Below are 16,094 nucleotides of genomic sequence, written 5' to 3' on the forward strand. Positions count from 1 at the left end.
TTCCGAGTGCGGAGCTGAGCGCTGCCTGGGCAGGCCTTCGACATGCCCGGTGCGTGCTACAGGCTAGGTCTATCACCCTAGAGGGTGATTCTGCCACCGTTATCAGTTGGATCCGTGAGGGTCCTAAGGGTGATGGTAGTGACCACCCTCTGCTTCGTGATATATGGGCTATGGCGAGGGATGGAGGGGCCTTTCAGGCCAAGCATATCTACCGTGAAGCCAATGGGGTTGCGGATTAGGTGGCTGCATTTGTAGCTCGCCATTCCGGAGACACATTGTGGACTAGAGATGGGGAGTTGCCTTTGGCACTCCGAGGTATCCTATTTTTTGACTTTATTGAGTGTATCCGTACCCGACAGGTATGATCCACCCGTATTAGCAAAAAAAAAAAAAAGAAAAAAAAAAAAAGAAAGCAGTATTGCTTTACTTTAGCACCTTTTCTACCATTCAATCTCCTAAAACTATGCAATAAGAATCTGCTATTTCATTTGTTGTGTTTAACTAGCATATACTAAAGTTATGTATATGCACATAAAACTTCAAAATTTAATACATAAATAGCAGATAGAAAAATAAAAATTCTATGACCCCTTCTAATGATGATATAGTTAGGGTTGCAACTCCAACCTAGAAATTCAATACTTGACCTAGACCTAATTCTAACCTGGTTCTGATCCTAACCAAATAATAAATAGCCTGAGTATGGAATTAAAGTCAAAAACTGTTGAGTTGGGTCCGGGTTTTAATTTTTTATATCAAATACAATGCATAAATTACCTAATTTATTATATAAAATATATATACATATATATAAACATATATATAAATATATACGTATATACATACATAGTACACATCCGCATATTTACTCTCATAAAGACATACGTATATATAACATTAGCTTTATTTACATATTCTTAAATTGAAAAGTTAAAAAGTAATGGCATACATTAGAACATATTTAGATTTTTATACTTGAGTATATCTTTTCAAGTTTTACAACATTATACATTGTTATATAGTTAGCCATGCATGAGATACTTGTTGCTCATGATCTATTTTTTGGAGCATATATTGGATGTTTATAAGTTTATTGTTTAATTTGATTAACTCTTTGAGATGATAATATTGGATACCGGATCGGTGCCTAGACCCGACATGATCGTTTGATGGATCGGGTATGGAATAAAAGTTAGACCCGCTACCTCAACAAGTACAGTTTGGGTTTGGCAGGACTGGGACCTTGCCAGATTTTTTAGCACACCTAGGCATAGATAAATAGTGAAATATTTCTTTTCTAATAAGACATGTTCCTCTTATTAATAGCCATGCACTTTGGGGGGGTTAAGACATATGAGATGCTCGGTATTGACTAATGCTGAATGGGAGCTTTTGTGCAGGTAGATTCAGAGCATTATTATAAGAGAAGTTTTCTGCATACAGTTGGAAGAAGACTGTGTCTGGCCCAAGGGATGTGAAGTTCTTCACTTGTAGAAGTAGAACTCGATCGGCCATGCACGCATCAATATTCTTTGCCTGCAGTTGCTCTATTTTCTGCCCAGCGCTCGCCTGCAAGGTTGTTCAGCTGCCCAACAACCGTAGAAACAAGGACATGATGATCACAGTTTTGGGGGGAAAAAATAGTTGCTTTAAGTTCACCAATCACCTAACTCTTGCTTTTTCTTTTGAAATAAAATTTCTGGTTGCCAAAAATTTTTAGGTTTTTTTTTCGTGTTGTTATAGGCTTGCAGACGACCTGCAGAAGGTACGGTTAGTGACCGAAAAATTGCTCACGAGATCTTGAAATTTGTCTTTAATTTTCTCCTTGGATCCATCCGAGTACTTTTAAAGAAGTTGAATTATGGATGTCCGCTCAGAGGCCAAAGAGGTTGCCAGATATATACTGTGAGCCTTGAAAAAGGATTAGAAAGTTTCGAATGCATGCATGCAAGGTCCAGATGGGCCAAAAGAGCAACTGAAAACCTCCAAGACTGTCTTTTGCTTCTAGTGAAAACTAATTCAATCCTTTGTAGATGCTGCTGCAGCTAGAATTCAAATTTAATTGAGATCGGCGAGGTTGGCTGAGGTTGGCCAGTACCGAGAAAATACTTTAGGATGTTGAAAGACTATCGACACCTCCCTAGAAGGCGAGCCCGACCTGAAATGAACTTCACTTGCTAAAAAGTTTCGGCAAGAGATCCTTCAAAGCTGAAATCAACGGAATTTTAGAACAACGGTGGAAAAGAAAAAATAAAGGTGATAGAAGACCCGAAAGTGCTTACCTGAGAATCCCCTAATCATTCCTATATATTGGATGGGATGGGAGTCTGTGAACTTAATCATCGAAAGATGCAATAACTATGTGATTACGACTTCTTGTGATGTGCATGAGGTGATAATTTTGCCGATCGTGCATTTAGGGCCGAGCTGGCCTGATCGAGACCATAACTGCGGCTTCTTTAATAATCTTCGGCGCTATCTTGTGGTGGCCCAACCAGAATGTCACCTCATCCAATACTGAGGTCATTTAGCTCGAACAAACCCGAGGTCAGGGACTTCGGAATAACTCGAGGTCGGGATCGCCGGTAATCTCCCCATCGGATGCCATTCCTTCTCTCCCTTCTGTTACAAGGCACGAATGACTTTGAGCACAAGTAAATTATAAAGAAGGTAGAGCAAGCTTGACTCCAAACTTGGGAATGGATGGGCCAAGTGCTTTAAAAAGAACGGTGATACAACAGTTCCAACGGCCATTGTAATTTTCCTGCCTCAGTGTCATGTTATAAATAAATTATAGCAATATTTATATTATAAAAAAGTATTGCCATGTATAAAGGCTCACCTTGGATGATAATATATGGAGTTTTTTTGCATGAATGCCTTCATAAATATTGAATTTTACATAAATATCCTTCCAAAATTGATATTTATATGTATACTCTCGTATTATTCTAACCTTTTTTTATTTTATTCTTATTTTTGCATATATATCCACATCATCTAACGTCGTTAAAAAATTAATGATTATAAATTAAATTGACTAAAATATTCTTAATGGGTAGACGTGCAAAACGAAACATTTATAAGACAATCGTGATGGAAGACAGAAAAGTAATTTCAAAATGTTATTTTATTTTGTATTAAAATAAATATAGTTTTTATTAATGGTGTTAAAAGAACCGTTATGTTAGAAGCATTTGTACAAAAACAGTATTTTATGAGGGTACAGAAATAAATATAAATTTTAAAAAAGTATTAATGCGAATCTGAATTTTTAGAAAAGTATTCGTGTACAAAATCCTAATATATAATGCTATAGTTGACTAGGAGCACAATCGAGGTAGCAAGTTTTTATCGCTTCCCGGGGCTAAGAAGGGGTGATAGAGTCCAGCCCACTCCATAGCAACGACTTTGGAATACCATTTTCATTCTGTTTCCATCCTTGGAAGGATAGCAAGGAGGTGGCATGGCAAGACAGGATGAGGAAGCTGAAAAGGCCATGGTTGCTTTGCTTCGCTGGTGCACTATGCTCGAACCAAACCACTTCGGTCCAGGACCAAGATCATATAATTGATCAATGCCAGATCTCTCGTTGGTGGAACAACTAAGAACCTCATCCCAAAAGGCTGGGCAGAAAATATTATTTGTGTTTTTTAATTTTGTATAGATACTTAAGATCTACATAGTGCATAACCGATATAGAACTATAAACAATGGGCTGCACGGATCCTTGCATATTTTCTCCATTTGAATCCTAACGTTCTCGCTATAGGTCACGATGCAGACATATCCAATTACAAACATCGTGACTGACCCATGGTTAACCTCAAAAAGATCATGAGCTAAATATACTCTAATACCATCTGCAGCAATCTAAGAACCGAGTATGACTTCACGGAGAGCAAGCGGCACTCGGTGGGCAGTGACACAAGGATGTTTTAAAGCTCATTATTCTGTTTACACCACTAGAGGGACTCGAACATAAGAAGTTCGGCCTTTGACTCGATGGTGGCTTGATGTGTGCCGGTGTTCTTCCACCCAGGAACAGCATATGCGTAGTACCCATGGCACTGACCGAGGAACTACACAAGGTACTCCGAGAACGAGGTGATGGATGGGAAGGTGAGGATAGAGAAGGTGCTGAAGAGATTCAGCGAGGGTTATAAGGATGATGCTGAGGTTGATTTACGCGGATCTGAGGACAAAGTAGGAGGAGGCGAAGGATGCATTTGATGTAACCGTGGAGGGCGTGATGAAAGGGTGGAGAAGATGAGGGAAAGTTCGGCTCCAACTTTTCAAGAGAAGTAGTTGAAAGTGTGTACCTTGGTGGGTAAGCGAGGAGTTTGGACTCTCTGAGTGGGTGTTTTGCGCATGAAGTGCAGCACAGTCTCCAATGGCCTCCATCTCATCTAGGGTGCAAATGGATCGGGTCGGGTCGGGTCCTGGGTGATCCCAATCCGATCCGATTTTTTGTTTGGGTCCTAATTTTGGACCCAGATCCGACCTGGTTAAAGATTGGGTCGGATCGGGTCGGGTCCGAGTTGGGTCCGGGTCGGATCCGGATCCGAGTCGGGTCCAATTTTTTTGTATTTTTGGGAAAGAATTTGGGCAAATCTAATTTGGTCATATCATAATTATGAGGTGCTGGGTAGGGGTAGCAATCGGATCGGGTCGGATCATAAACGGGTCGGATCACATGCAGGTCGGGTCAGAAAATCATAAACCTGAACCCGACCTGTTTATTAAACAGGTCAGAAATTACAACCTGAACCTGACCTGTTTATTAAACAGGTAACACGACCCGACCCGTTTAACCTGTTTAATAAACAGGTAACCTGTTTATCCAACTTGACCCGACATGTTTAACCTGTTTGCCCAACCTGATCCGTTTAACTGGTTAGACCTATTTAACCTACCCAACCCAACCTGTTTAACCTGCTCAACCCGACCTGTTTAGATCTGTTTAGACCCGTTTAATCTGTTTAGACCTGTTTAACCTATTTAACCTGTTTAACATGCCAACAGTTAAACGGGTTAAACGGTTTAAACGGGTCACACATCTAAAATCCGTATCCGACCCAATTAATAAATAGGTTAAACGGGTCGACCTGTTTACGATCCGAACCTGTTTAGGCCAAACCCAAATCTGTTTATGATGGGTCGAACACGGGTCGGATTGGCGGGTCGGGTCATATTTTGCCACCCCTAGTGCTGGGTGACCTATGACTGGAAAGACTTGAAATTGATCTCCAGTCAGAACAGATGACCCCGACTTACTAACTAAGTCGGTCTACAAGCCAAATTTCATATCACACTATTTTTTGTCCATGTGACTGATTGGATGGAGCTTGGTGTCTCCCAGCTCCCTCTCACGAGGACAAAAAAAAAATCCCAGACCTTCTTCCAAAATCCAATTCCATTGCAGAAAACTGGCACATGACCCATATTCAGTTCGGTGTTCCCTCACTTCCTCCCTGTAAAAGTTAAAAAAAACAGAAACCAAAAAACCGAAGAAAAAAAAAAAAAGAAAAGCCAGCTACCGAGACACGACCCAGAGGTATCAACAGTGTAATAGACCGAGGGAGAATCCTGACGGACCAATAGTGCCACGACCCACACAAAAATAAGAAAAAAAAACTCTCTTTTGCTTTTTCCCCTCTCTCTTTCTCTCTTCGGATCCATTCGGGTTGGGTCGGATCCGTTCCGTAAACCCAAATCAGACCCAAAAAATGATTCGGGTCCAATTTTAGAACCCGACCCGGACCCACGGATCCTAAAATTTGGGGTCGGGTCGGATCTCGGGTCAACCCGACCCATTTGCAGCCTTAATCTCATCTATCTCATAGATAGACAGATGAAATTATTGATGATTGTGCCAACACCATCAAAATGTGGAGTTCCATGCACCTCAGGAGCTGTTAAATAGGATGAGGTAGATTTATTTATATATTTTATATTTTCTAATACTTTCTCTCATATATAGGCCGGACTTTTCTTAATGGGCAAGTCCAACATGTGAAATTTTTTAATAATGGATTAATAAAGAATACAGAGATCGGGTTCAAATTCAGGAACTCTGCTTTGATACCATGTTGAAATCATCACTTATCTTAAAAGCTTAAGCTAGATTTATTTATATATTTTATATTTTCTAACACGAACTCCATATTTTAATAATTGTAAAAAATATCCCAATTTCACACTCACCATTTAAATTCTGGCCGCCAGATCATAAATAGGTATTGAAACCAACTGCCTTGGTTGCTCAACCAAAACGTCAACGTAGCTTTTTTTATTTTAATTTTTCTTTAAAAAAGATTTTTTTGTTTGACTAATCCCCACCAACAACCCGATACCGACCAAATATCATATAGAGTGGGTACAAGAAGAAAAAGAATATAGCGTGAGCTTACCATTTTACCGTATTTGTTTATTTTAGTGCGCATCTAAAAAAAAAATCAAAAAACGTAGATTTTTCCTACTAATAGAATCGTCCGTCCTGTAATTTAACAAAAAATAAAAAATATATAATATATAATATATAATATATGATCAAATAATATATACAAAGCAAATTAGTTATTTAGCAAGTCAATACATACAATTAGGTAAATTAATATACAATTTCTACAACAGTGTTCACCAGTACACAGTACACGATCAGATGATACACACTTAACAAATTAGTCATGTAGCAATTCAATACACACTTCCAAACAAATTAGTACATACTTTTCAAAAAAAAATATTCGCCAATACACACTATATGATTGGTGATACATACTCGTCAATTTTTTGATACATACTGTAAGCTTATATGATACACATCTAACAATGATCTAATATACATTTATAGATAAATTGATACACAATTTTTAGAAGATATTTTTATCAGTACTATAAAACCAGATCATACACACAAACCAACCAATCAATTAATCATCTCGTATTTATTTTTTAAAAATAAAACTTCATTAGTAGCAAGAGTCTGTTTAATTTTTTCTAAAGTTACGAAATTAACGAAATCCGTTATCCTTCTATGGCAAAACAAAAATTCCATCTTAGAAATACTTTCTAGTGCCCGTCCCATATAATATTTATTCCACCGTACCCATCCCACCGCACCTAGCTGGCGGAACCAAGGGAATTAATGAAGGATCAAAGAGGAAGGTCGATGCCATTCAGAATCAAACCCATATCTCTTGCTTGGAGGGCAGGCGACAACATCAACGAAATCAAAATTCGGTGGCTCAAAATGACAGAAAAAGAATAGCTGACCCAGAGTATATGTCCCCACGACAAGCCAACTGGGAGCCATAAATTCGTTTTCCAAAATGCATTTGAAACAAGCCTCTCATGATACCTATAACAACATTTATCCTTCTGTCGCACATTGTACAGTTTCACATCTTAGGAAATTTAAAAACTTGCAAAATGTATGGACCATGATGGACAGACAGCTAATGGAGATATAATACCTCACTCACTTTTTTGCTTCTTTACATAACTATAGGAAATAAGTTTGACCGGTCTCAGGTTGGGTCAAACTTCCATACTTGACCCTACCGAAAAGAAACCTGAACTTCAAGCTCCCAAGCCAAGAAGTAAGGTCAGCAAGGATAAAAGGGGCAGACAACAATTGTGGGACTATTTTGTGTCACAAAGAAAGTGCAAATAAGAATATCTCTGCATCTTAACAAAGCTTCTTGTTATTTCAGGCACCCCCAATACAATAAAGCAAACATAAAAGGGGCCGCATTATATTTGAATCATCATGATCCGTATTAGAAAGGAATTGTCTGGAGTAGACCATGGAACATGATCACCATACATTCGCTCTTGAAACAGTATAACCACAGAGTGCCGCCGCGCCTTCCGCTGTCTCGCAAAGAATCCACCGTTACAGGAAAGGAAAAAGAAGGATGCACCCACACAACCAATCACCTTCCAAGAGAACCTGATGATTAAACTCGAATCTGGATGGGCCGCAAAATCCTGAAATAACACATAACCTGAGTTAATCACGTTGCTTATCAATTCTTCTCAGTGCCACACTTTGTCATGCGTTGTACATATATAATCATGTCCACCGCACAACTTCATACTTAAAAAAACCCTCTATAATCATGTCCACCGCACAACTTCATACTTAAAAAAACCCTCTATCGGTAAAAATGATTTTTGCTTCATACAATAGCAAGAGAGTATCTAGTCAAAGAGAGAATGCTTCCTCCACTCTCCAATGCATTTAAAACTTGTTACAAGTGGCTTAATATGCATGGTTTGACCATACATGGCTAAGAAAAACTCATACCACAGGACACTAGATACGATAAGTGAAATAATATACTGCCCTGCCTAATTTGGCCAGACCTTACAACCACACCATGTGCACTCCAATAAGTGATGATATCAAGCTGAGACAAGTAATTTATAGGCCAGAAAAAAAAATAGCAGGAAGCAGTGTGTGTCGCAGGAGATGGAGCAGGCTAAGATTGTAAGCATGGCAGCCTAAATATTTCCAATATGATAAAGCAAATATTGTGGTGGTGGCAGTATAAATCACAATAACTTACTTGTTGCCCATAATTAACCAGGAGTTGCTGATCACATGTACTTGACCATGCCACGGCCCTCAACGCAGACTTTTGATGCCTGAAGCTGCTTCCTTTTTGGTGCTTTTAGCTGCTGCAACTTCTTATTCATCTGCATCACCAGTCAACCATGTCTGTATGAGAAATTGCTCTGAAACCAAGTTCTGGAAAGAATAGCACTTCCAGTGAACATTTTCAAACTCAAACATTGACATTCTGTTTGCTAATATTGGTTAACTCTCTAAGAAAAAATCAACAACATATATATGCAGCTTGCAGATAGTTTTTGTTAAAGAGATTAATGTGGATCCTAATGCATGAAAGTTTCAAATATGAATGTCCCATTCATAACATAAAGAGGTTGGGCAAGTGGCCTTGATTCATGAAATAATGAAATGATTTCATTATGTGGACTAATGAAAGGCTCCCTATGTGGACTAAATGATTTAATAATCAACATAATCACACCCAATAACTACGCAGGTCATGGTTGCAATATTTGTAATGGATGTTGTTATTAATTGGTCGTGGATGGAAACTCCGTAGAAGCCGTCACTCAAGAATTGAGATCATTTGGATGGTCGGAAGACTAACACAAATCCTGCTCAAGAATGAAACGTCAATTTTAACACCATGCCAACTGTACACCATAATTATGAAATTAACAAGCATAAACTCATAAGAGAACCAGAGAAAGTGCATATTAACACCTCTAGGATGACAGTTTTTTTTTTAAAAAAAAAAACACAGGATAAGCTAACAGAACAGACCCAATTTTAATAGCACTACTTTTCAGCTTATAGAATCCGAGACTTGATTGTCTAGATCTCGCCCAAAAATGCACACACCATCGAAACTCTTCTTGATTTATTCTTCTTAATGATAGGTAGAAAAAATATTTTATGCTGCCAGTCTCTAAGCCGTGGATTACTCAAATAGAGAAGAATCTTCACACTGGATGTTTATTTCATTATACTGAAAAATTATGAAGTTTAATAGATTACAAAATACCGTGTTCAGATTCTTTTAGTTAGAACTTTGATATCTTGTCGAGAATGTTGAAGACTAATAAAAACAAAATGCCAATAGCAGTAGTATGGACCTTCAGCCGTTGCTGATTTTGTGCAGATTGTTTCGCTCGTGCTCTGACTTCTTCTGGATCTACTTTAGATTGGGGACGCACAACAAAATCCAAAGGCATCGCTTCTGGCCTAGAAGCATGTTGCCTAGAAGCAGCCTGCCCAGATTTTCGTCCTCTGCACCCAGATCAGATAGTTGTTGTTGAGTTCAGATGAAAGCATGCCATACAGAATTACACATCATATGAACCCAAACGAACAAAAAAGGGGGGGCGGTGGGGGATATATAAGTCGATGGAACATCTTACTGTGAATATTCAGCCAAATCAAGATCATCATCCCGAGATTCCAACCCTGTGGCTTTATTCACTGGCCTTTAAGTTAGGATCCATAAGCAGCAACAAAGTTATCCCCCAAAAAAAAAAGATTAGGCTGCAAAATAAAATACAATAATTTTTAAAAATTCACATAAGGGAAAAAGCAACAATTACTTCTGAGAAGATGGCCTTCTGTAAGGAATTCTCTCATCATCAAAACTCCTCATATCCTCAAATCTAGTGCTCTTATTAAATATGGGTCGACTCTGCACATTATTGTTTTAAAAGAAAATTTTAACAAGCTCATCAAATAAATACTTGATTAAATTGCATTCCACAGTTCTGGAAAGTAGGAACTAAAGAGAAGGACAAAGAATAAAGTGGGACTATGATATGAAATAACAGATCCTGCAGTTAAAATTAGATCCACTTTGTGTCTTTAAATAATTCATTACCCATTTATCAACCAATTCCTTAGCAAGTTTTCTGTTTGATGTGGTTTCCTCATCAGACTTTGACAAAAACATAATCACCTGCACAAGAGAGGCATAAAGTCACCTTTTACTCCTATTAAAATTTAAAGTAATGCTGCTAGAATTTTGTTCTAGTTTATGGAACCTTTCCAAGACCACTCTTCTTTAGTTGTTCTCTCCTATCATATTGCTCTAAATCAATGGGAAACTGCATTACAATAAAAGCACATTACGACCATAAGCATGTTAATTTTAACAAAATCTCATCAACCAGAGCTATCATAGAAATATTGCACTTTGCAACCAACCGAAGCATGCTCAAAGCACTTTCTACCACCGATATAATAGAAATAGCATGTCAGGAAAAAAACCTTTCCACTTACATCAGCAAGTATTTTAAGTACAGCAGTTCGGATATTCATATTGGGCAAACTTCCATCAGGAAGAGGTTCAAGCCAATTTTTCAGAAGAGTTAACACTCCATGATCTAAGAATTCTTGCTGAAGCTTCTTCCTGGGAAAAAAAAGAAAGAAGAAATGAACAGATCATGAAGACATCAGCAGAAGCAAAAAATTGTAGCACTAATTCAATTTTCATTTAGCAAAACAAGCTTTTTGATGGCTAAAAGAATCTAATTCTTGACTAGGAAATCATCATACTTAGAAAGGACATCTACAAGCAGTGGCAACTTCTTCAGTTTGTTGACAGCCGGTTTATTTTGCCTGTTTAGCTCAGCATCTTCTTCAGCCGTAACTTCTAGCTCAGCCATAAGATGTTCAACTATCATAGCAAGTTCGGCAGGTGATTTTTCATTTTTCTTCTTTTTCTTACCCCCCTTGAAGAGTCTACTAATTTCGTCATCGTCTTCACCCTGTTCAGCCTGCAATAACCAAACTATTAATTTCTTTACTAAAAAGATAGAGAAAGATTATGGGGTCTATATCTTAACAACTGCATGACTGAAGATAAATCCAACTTACACTTGCACCAATCTAATTAGATTGAGATCCAAATTATACAGCACAGTTCACATATGAAACAATGTTAACTCAATATCTAAACATCACTGAACTTTTAATAAGACAAATAACATTGTAATATAGATATGTTATACATAAAGTGATGTGACTCAAACAAGCTGAGTAAACAAGAAAACCGTTGACATGAAATAATAAAATCAGAGGTCTAAGCACTGAACAAAATAAAACACCAACCTGAGGAGCATCACCAGCTGAACCAGCCTCATTATCGCTGCCAAAGCGATCAGCAGGATCAACACCACTATCATCAATAAAGTTATCGTCATCCACTGTTCTCATTCCCTCTTGGTCATCCTAATTCATCAAGGGAAAACCACAAATAAAGCATATGACAGCATTCCATTCCTAATGTGATGGTAAATATTACTAATTACTACTAATGCCATAGAACAGTTTCATACAGCTTCATACAAGATAAAAAAAAAACAAGGAGTCCTAATATCCACAAACATTAAAATAATTAGAAACATACTTACTCCAAGATATAAAAACAAATTTAATTTACCCAAATTTAGTTGTTTTGGAATCATGCATATGAATAATTGATAAAGAATACATTCTCATGGTTCAAATATCAAACTGTTGAAATATAAAGATCCCATTTTCTCCTCTTTTAAAAGTGTCTCTTCTCAGTTACCCTTCTCTCCTTTCTTTTCTTGTTGCTATGGAACATCCAAGCTAAAGAAGTACCAAGGTATAGGGATGATCTAAAATGCCGCGAAGAACTTGATGGGCAAAATTAGCTCGAAAAGGAGAACTTAAGATGTAAACAAGAACAATTGCAAAGCTGGAATTGTAAGGCCTGGATATTCTAACTGACTCAGATGCTGAATATATTAGAGAAAGATGAGCACTTCTATGATGATGATGACAATAAGATCCTTTTTTCCAAAGGAATTTGGATGGTTGGACCAAAAAGAGATTCAAGCACAATTGGATGAGGAGTAGCCTTCCTGGTCGAACATAAAAGGAAAGTTGACTAATCTCGACGGATTGGCAAGCCCGCCGAGATTGTTCCAAACCTTGCTCCATCTCACATTAAACAAATTTTCAATAAATGATTTTGCTCATAGGGTCTGAAGAAAAAAATAATTGCAAAGTTAGTGGGTGGCTTGGGATTCATAAGTTTGAAAAGGACAAAAATAAAGAGGCAACCTTGAAGATGGATGAAAGTGACAATATTGGTTCTCAAGGACTCATCCTGATCTTGAAGTGCATTTGTAGGACTATTTTACAGCAAATTCATTAAAAGTTCCCTGGCCAATTTATGAATGTAATGCCTTGATTAGGTGTTCTAATGCAAGCTTTACTGCTCTCATCTCAAACGAGAGATCCAGAAATAACAGGAGCTCAAAATCTATCTGCTTATTCAATGGATTATCACCTGAAGATCCTACTTTTAATGATTAATAGATTTATCAGTAAACTGTTTTCAACAAATCAAAGAGCATCTATTGATGGTTTTTACCCTCATTCCTGCTAGACAGTGCATGAATGCATCAATGTCAAACCTTAAGCAAAGTGCATAAGAACATAACTTACGACAGTCTTCAGAGGTATTTTATAAGGAAAAAAATGTACTTCCACACATAAAACAAAAAAAATATAACTAACAAAAAAACAGTAACTAGATAAACGTAGAGATGCCTAAAAATTTGGAAAAATTTCAGTAATCAACTTAATCCCCGGCAGAGAATCAGGAAACTACTACATTTCCCCGCAGTTGCTAGCCAAAGAATTAATAAAGAATAGAGAAAATAAGAACACAAATTTCATTGGAGAAAGACAATTATCCAGACCTCGGAATCGGCCCCTGCTATGGTGTCCCACAACTCCTTCATCTCTGGATCACCAGCTTGATCGTTCGACCCGCCCTGGTAACCCTTCGATCCCGACTTGAACCCCTTCCCTGCCGACTGCTCGACCTCGGAAGAAGAGGATTTCCTCTTCTTCTCCTTCCCACCGCTGCCACCCTTCCCCTCCTTCAAGGACAGGGGTTTCTTCCTCTTCTTCTCCAACGTCTCCTCCTCCCAGTCCTCCAAACCTGCCGCCGCAGGGCTCCATCCCCGATCCGGCGAGCTCTCCATGGCGCTCTTCTTCACCAGCCTCTTCCGCGGTTTGCCGTCCTTGCCCTCCACCGCGGAGTCCAGCACCGGCGTCGGCGATCGCTCCCGGCGCCAGTCGCCATCGTCGTCATCATCGATCGGAACCATCGGCTCCAGCGAGGGCTCCCGGTCGGACGGCATGTCGGGATCCATCAAGGGCTCTCCATTTTCATCCATATAACTGGTATGGATCAAATCAAAACCCTAAATCAGTACGAGAAGAAGAGAGAAACAAACCCTAGCGAAGACAAAAGGGGAATAAGAGGAGATAGGGTTTCGATCGGAAAGTACGGATCGTTCTCGTAGCCCATGGCGGCGAGGAGATTGGGATCTTAGATCAGAGATGAAACCCTAGAACGTCTAGAAATCGAGAGATATAGAATCGTGTCGATCAAGAACGTGCTTCCAAGATTCGGGTCTCGCTGCAAGAGGAGGACGGAGATGAGCTATTTCCTCGCCCTTCTGGATTCACAAGGGAAATGAGCTGCATACCCGACTATATATAAAGTCCGCAGAGGGCCCGCCGACTTCGAGGAGGACGGAGAGGACTTCCTCGCCGTTGGATGGATATACAGGGGAAACGAGCTATATACCCGACTATATATAAAGTCCGCAGAGGGGCCGCCGACTTCGAGGAGGACGGAGAGGACTTCCTCGCCGTTGGATGGATATACAGGGGAAACGAGCTATATACCCGACTATATATAAAGTACGCAGAGGGCCCGCCGACTTCGAGGAGGACGGAGAGGACTTCCTCGCCGTTGGATGGATATACAGGGGAAACGAGCTATATACCCGACTATATATAAAGTCCGCAGAGGGGCCGCCGACTTCGAGGAGGACGGAGAGGACTTCCTCGCCGTTGGATGGATATACAGGGGAAACGAGCTATATACCCGACTATATATAAAGTACGCAGAGGGCCCGCCGACTTCGAGGAGGACGGAGAGGACTTCCTCGCCGTTGGATGGATATACAGGGGAAACGAGCTATATACCCTACCATATATATAAAGTCCGCAGAAATGCCCGCCGACTTCGAGGACTGAGAGGACCTGGCAGGAGGACTTCCTCGGCCTTCGATATACAGGGGAAACGAGCTATATACCCTACCATATATATAAAGTCCGCGGAAAGCTCGCCGAACGCATGCAATTCCTGCTACTCTTCCTCTCAGTTGAAGAAACAATTGGATTTTTTAATAATTTAGCTGAATTTTTGTTCAGATTTTTCTATAAACCAACGTCAATCATCTTTGCTTCATTCATGGTTTTGGAAATGGGATCCAAATTTAAGAGAAAATGTGGTATAGCCGGTTTTTAATTTAAGAATGTTTTGATATATTAAAGGTGAGATTACAAGCAATTTTGAACAATTGGGTCCTTTTGAAAAGCAATTGGGAGCATTAGTATGTGAAGCTTGTTTTCAAGTGCAGGCTATAATTTGTGTGATCATGGATGGAACTTTTTTCAACAAGACATTCCCGTATCGATTTCAATCACAAAAATTGTGACTCAGAGTTTTCATATTTATGTTGTTAGCCAAATCACCTCCCAGTCTCATGCAAATGTATGGAGTTACAGGTTGTATATTAGAAATGCACAAAATTAACAGCGGACAATGTCAAGTTATTCCTAAATTTGATCGACATTTGTTCTGCAGACGGTCAAACACTAGTTAATAAACCATCACTTACAAAAACAAAAAATAAAGTGAAGATGCCATCACCAACAAAAAATCATAGGTTTCTCCTATAGGGATTAGGGACAGAGATTTAAACTAGTTAAGCTAGGAATAGCTGGCACCCTTCACTCCGTAGAAATGACGATTAGAAAGTTAGATATAAATTAATTCTGCCCAGGACATGTTAGAGCCCAGCTACTTTCTTCCAGAAGATACTGAAAGTTGTTGTGCTCCATTTTCTTCAAAGAAAAAATTTATATTCTTATTTGTTCATACAAACATGATTTGTTCAGACAGTATGCAGGTTGTTTTAGGACTGCACCCCATAACACAGTATTTTGCATGAAACATCTTGAATAATAAACCTAATCTATATCCAGGGAATCTTTTCAAGGCGCATGACTTTTTGTTAATTTGTTCACTAATATTATTTAAAAAGTATTGTAAGGACAACAATATAAAGTAATAATTCAATATATATATATATATATATATATAAGAGAAATTGAGGAGAAAGAAGAACAAGAAAGCATTCATGTCTATAATAGTCCCGAAGAATGTTTATAGGTCATCATAAATGTGAGGTACATAATACCAAGCCGAGAAACCCATGCAAGCACTCTCTAATATGTCAATCGCTAGCGCATCCAAGGCCTAGTGCCCAGCTCCGCTGGAGAGGCCGTCACTAATTTAAAAAAATTACTTACGGAATCTTGTCTTTTTCTTGATGCCGAGAATTTTTGACATGTGGTCTTCTCTTATCTTTCCTAATGTTCAGAGTTGTTCTTGGTTTGAGAAAGGAGT

The 16,094-nt window shown here is 38.8% G+C and overlaps 1 protein-coding gene across 1 annotated transcript; it reads right to left on the minus strand.

Moving 5' to 3' along the window:
• Window positions 1–7,650: 7,650 nt before the first annotated feature.
• Window positions 7,651–14,177, minus strand: LOC103704168 (protein IWS1 homolog 1-like). Its single transcript, XM_008787357.5, has 12 exons — window positions 13,900–14,177; window positions 13,303–13,789; window positions 11,678–11,797; window positions 11,123–11,343; window positions 10,847–10,976; window positions 10,609–10,671; window positions 10,446–10,523; window positions 10,165–10,256; window positions 9,982–10,047; window positions 9,697–9,850; window positions 8,577–8,706; window positions 7,651–7,995 (listed from the first exon to the last, which is right to left on the minus strand). The coding sequence occupies exons 1-11, from the start codon at window positions 13,917–13,919 to the stop codon at window positions 8,608–8,610; spliced, it is 1,530 nt and encodes a 509-aa protein (XP_008785579.1). The 5' UTR covers window positions 13,920–14,177; the 3' UTR covers window positions 7,651–7,995; window positions 8,577–8,607.
• Between the last annotated feature and the right edge of the window lie 1,917 nt (window positions 14,178–16,094).

Source organism: Phoenix dactylifera, chromosome 8, assembly GCF_051530095.1.
Source record: "Phoenix dactylifera cultivar Ajwa chromosome 8, Ajwa_hap1_PhDact_Kaust_v1.1, whole genome shotgun sequence".
NCBI classification, from domain to species: Eukaryota; Viridiplantae; Streptophyta; class Magnoliopsida; order Arecales; family Arecaceae; genus Phoenix; species Phoenix dactylifera.

Bases quoted from the DNA above. Each gene is read 5' to 3' on its own strand.
- LOC103704168 (XM_008787357.5), bottom strand. From the start codon at position 13,919: ATGGGCTACGAGAACGATCC. The intron at 11,798-13,302 runs GTCTGGATAATT...TTGATGAATTAG, and splicing joins TAGCAGGGGCCGATTCCGAG to GATGACCAAGAGGGAATGAG. The intron at 11,344-11,677 runs GTTGGTGTTTTA...TGGTTATTGCAG, and splicing joins CAGCTGGTGATGCTCCTCAG to GCTGAACAGGGTGAAGACGA.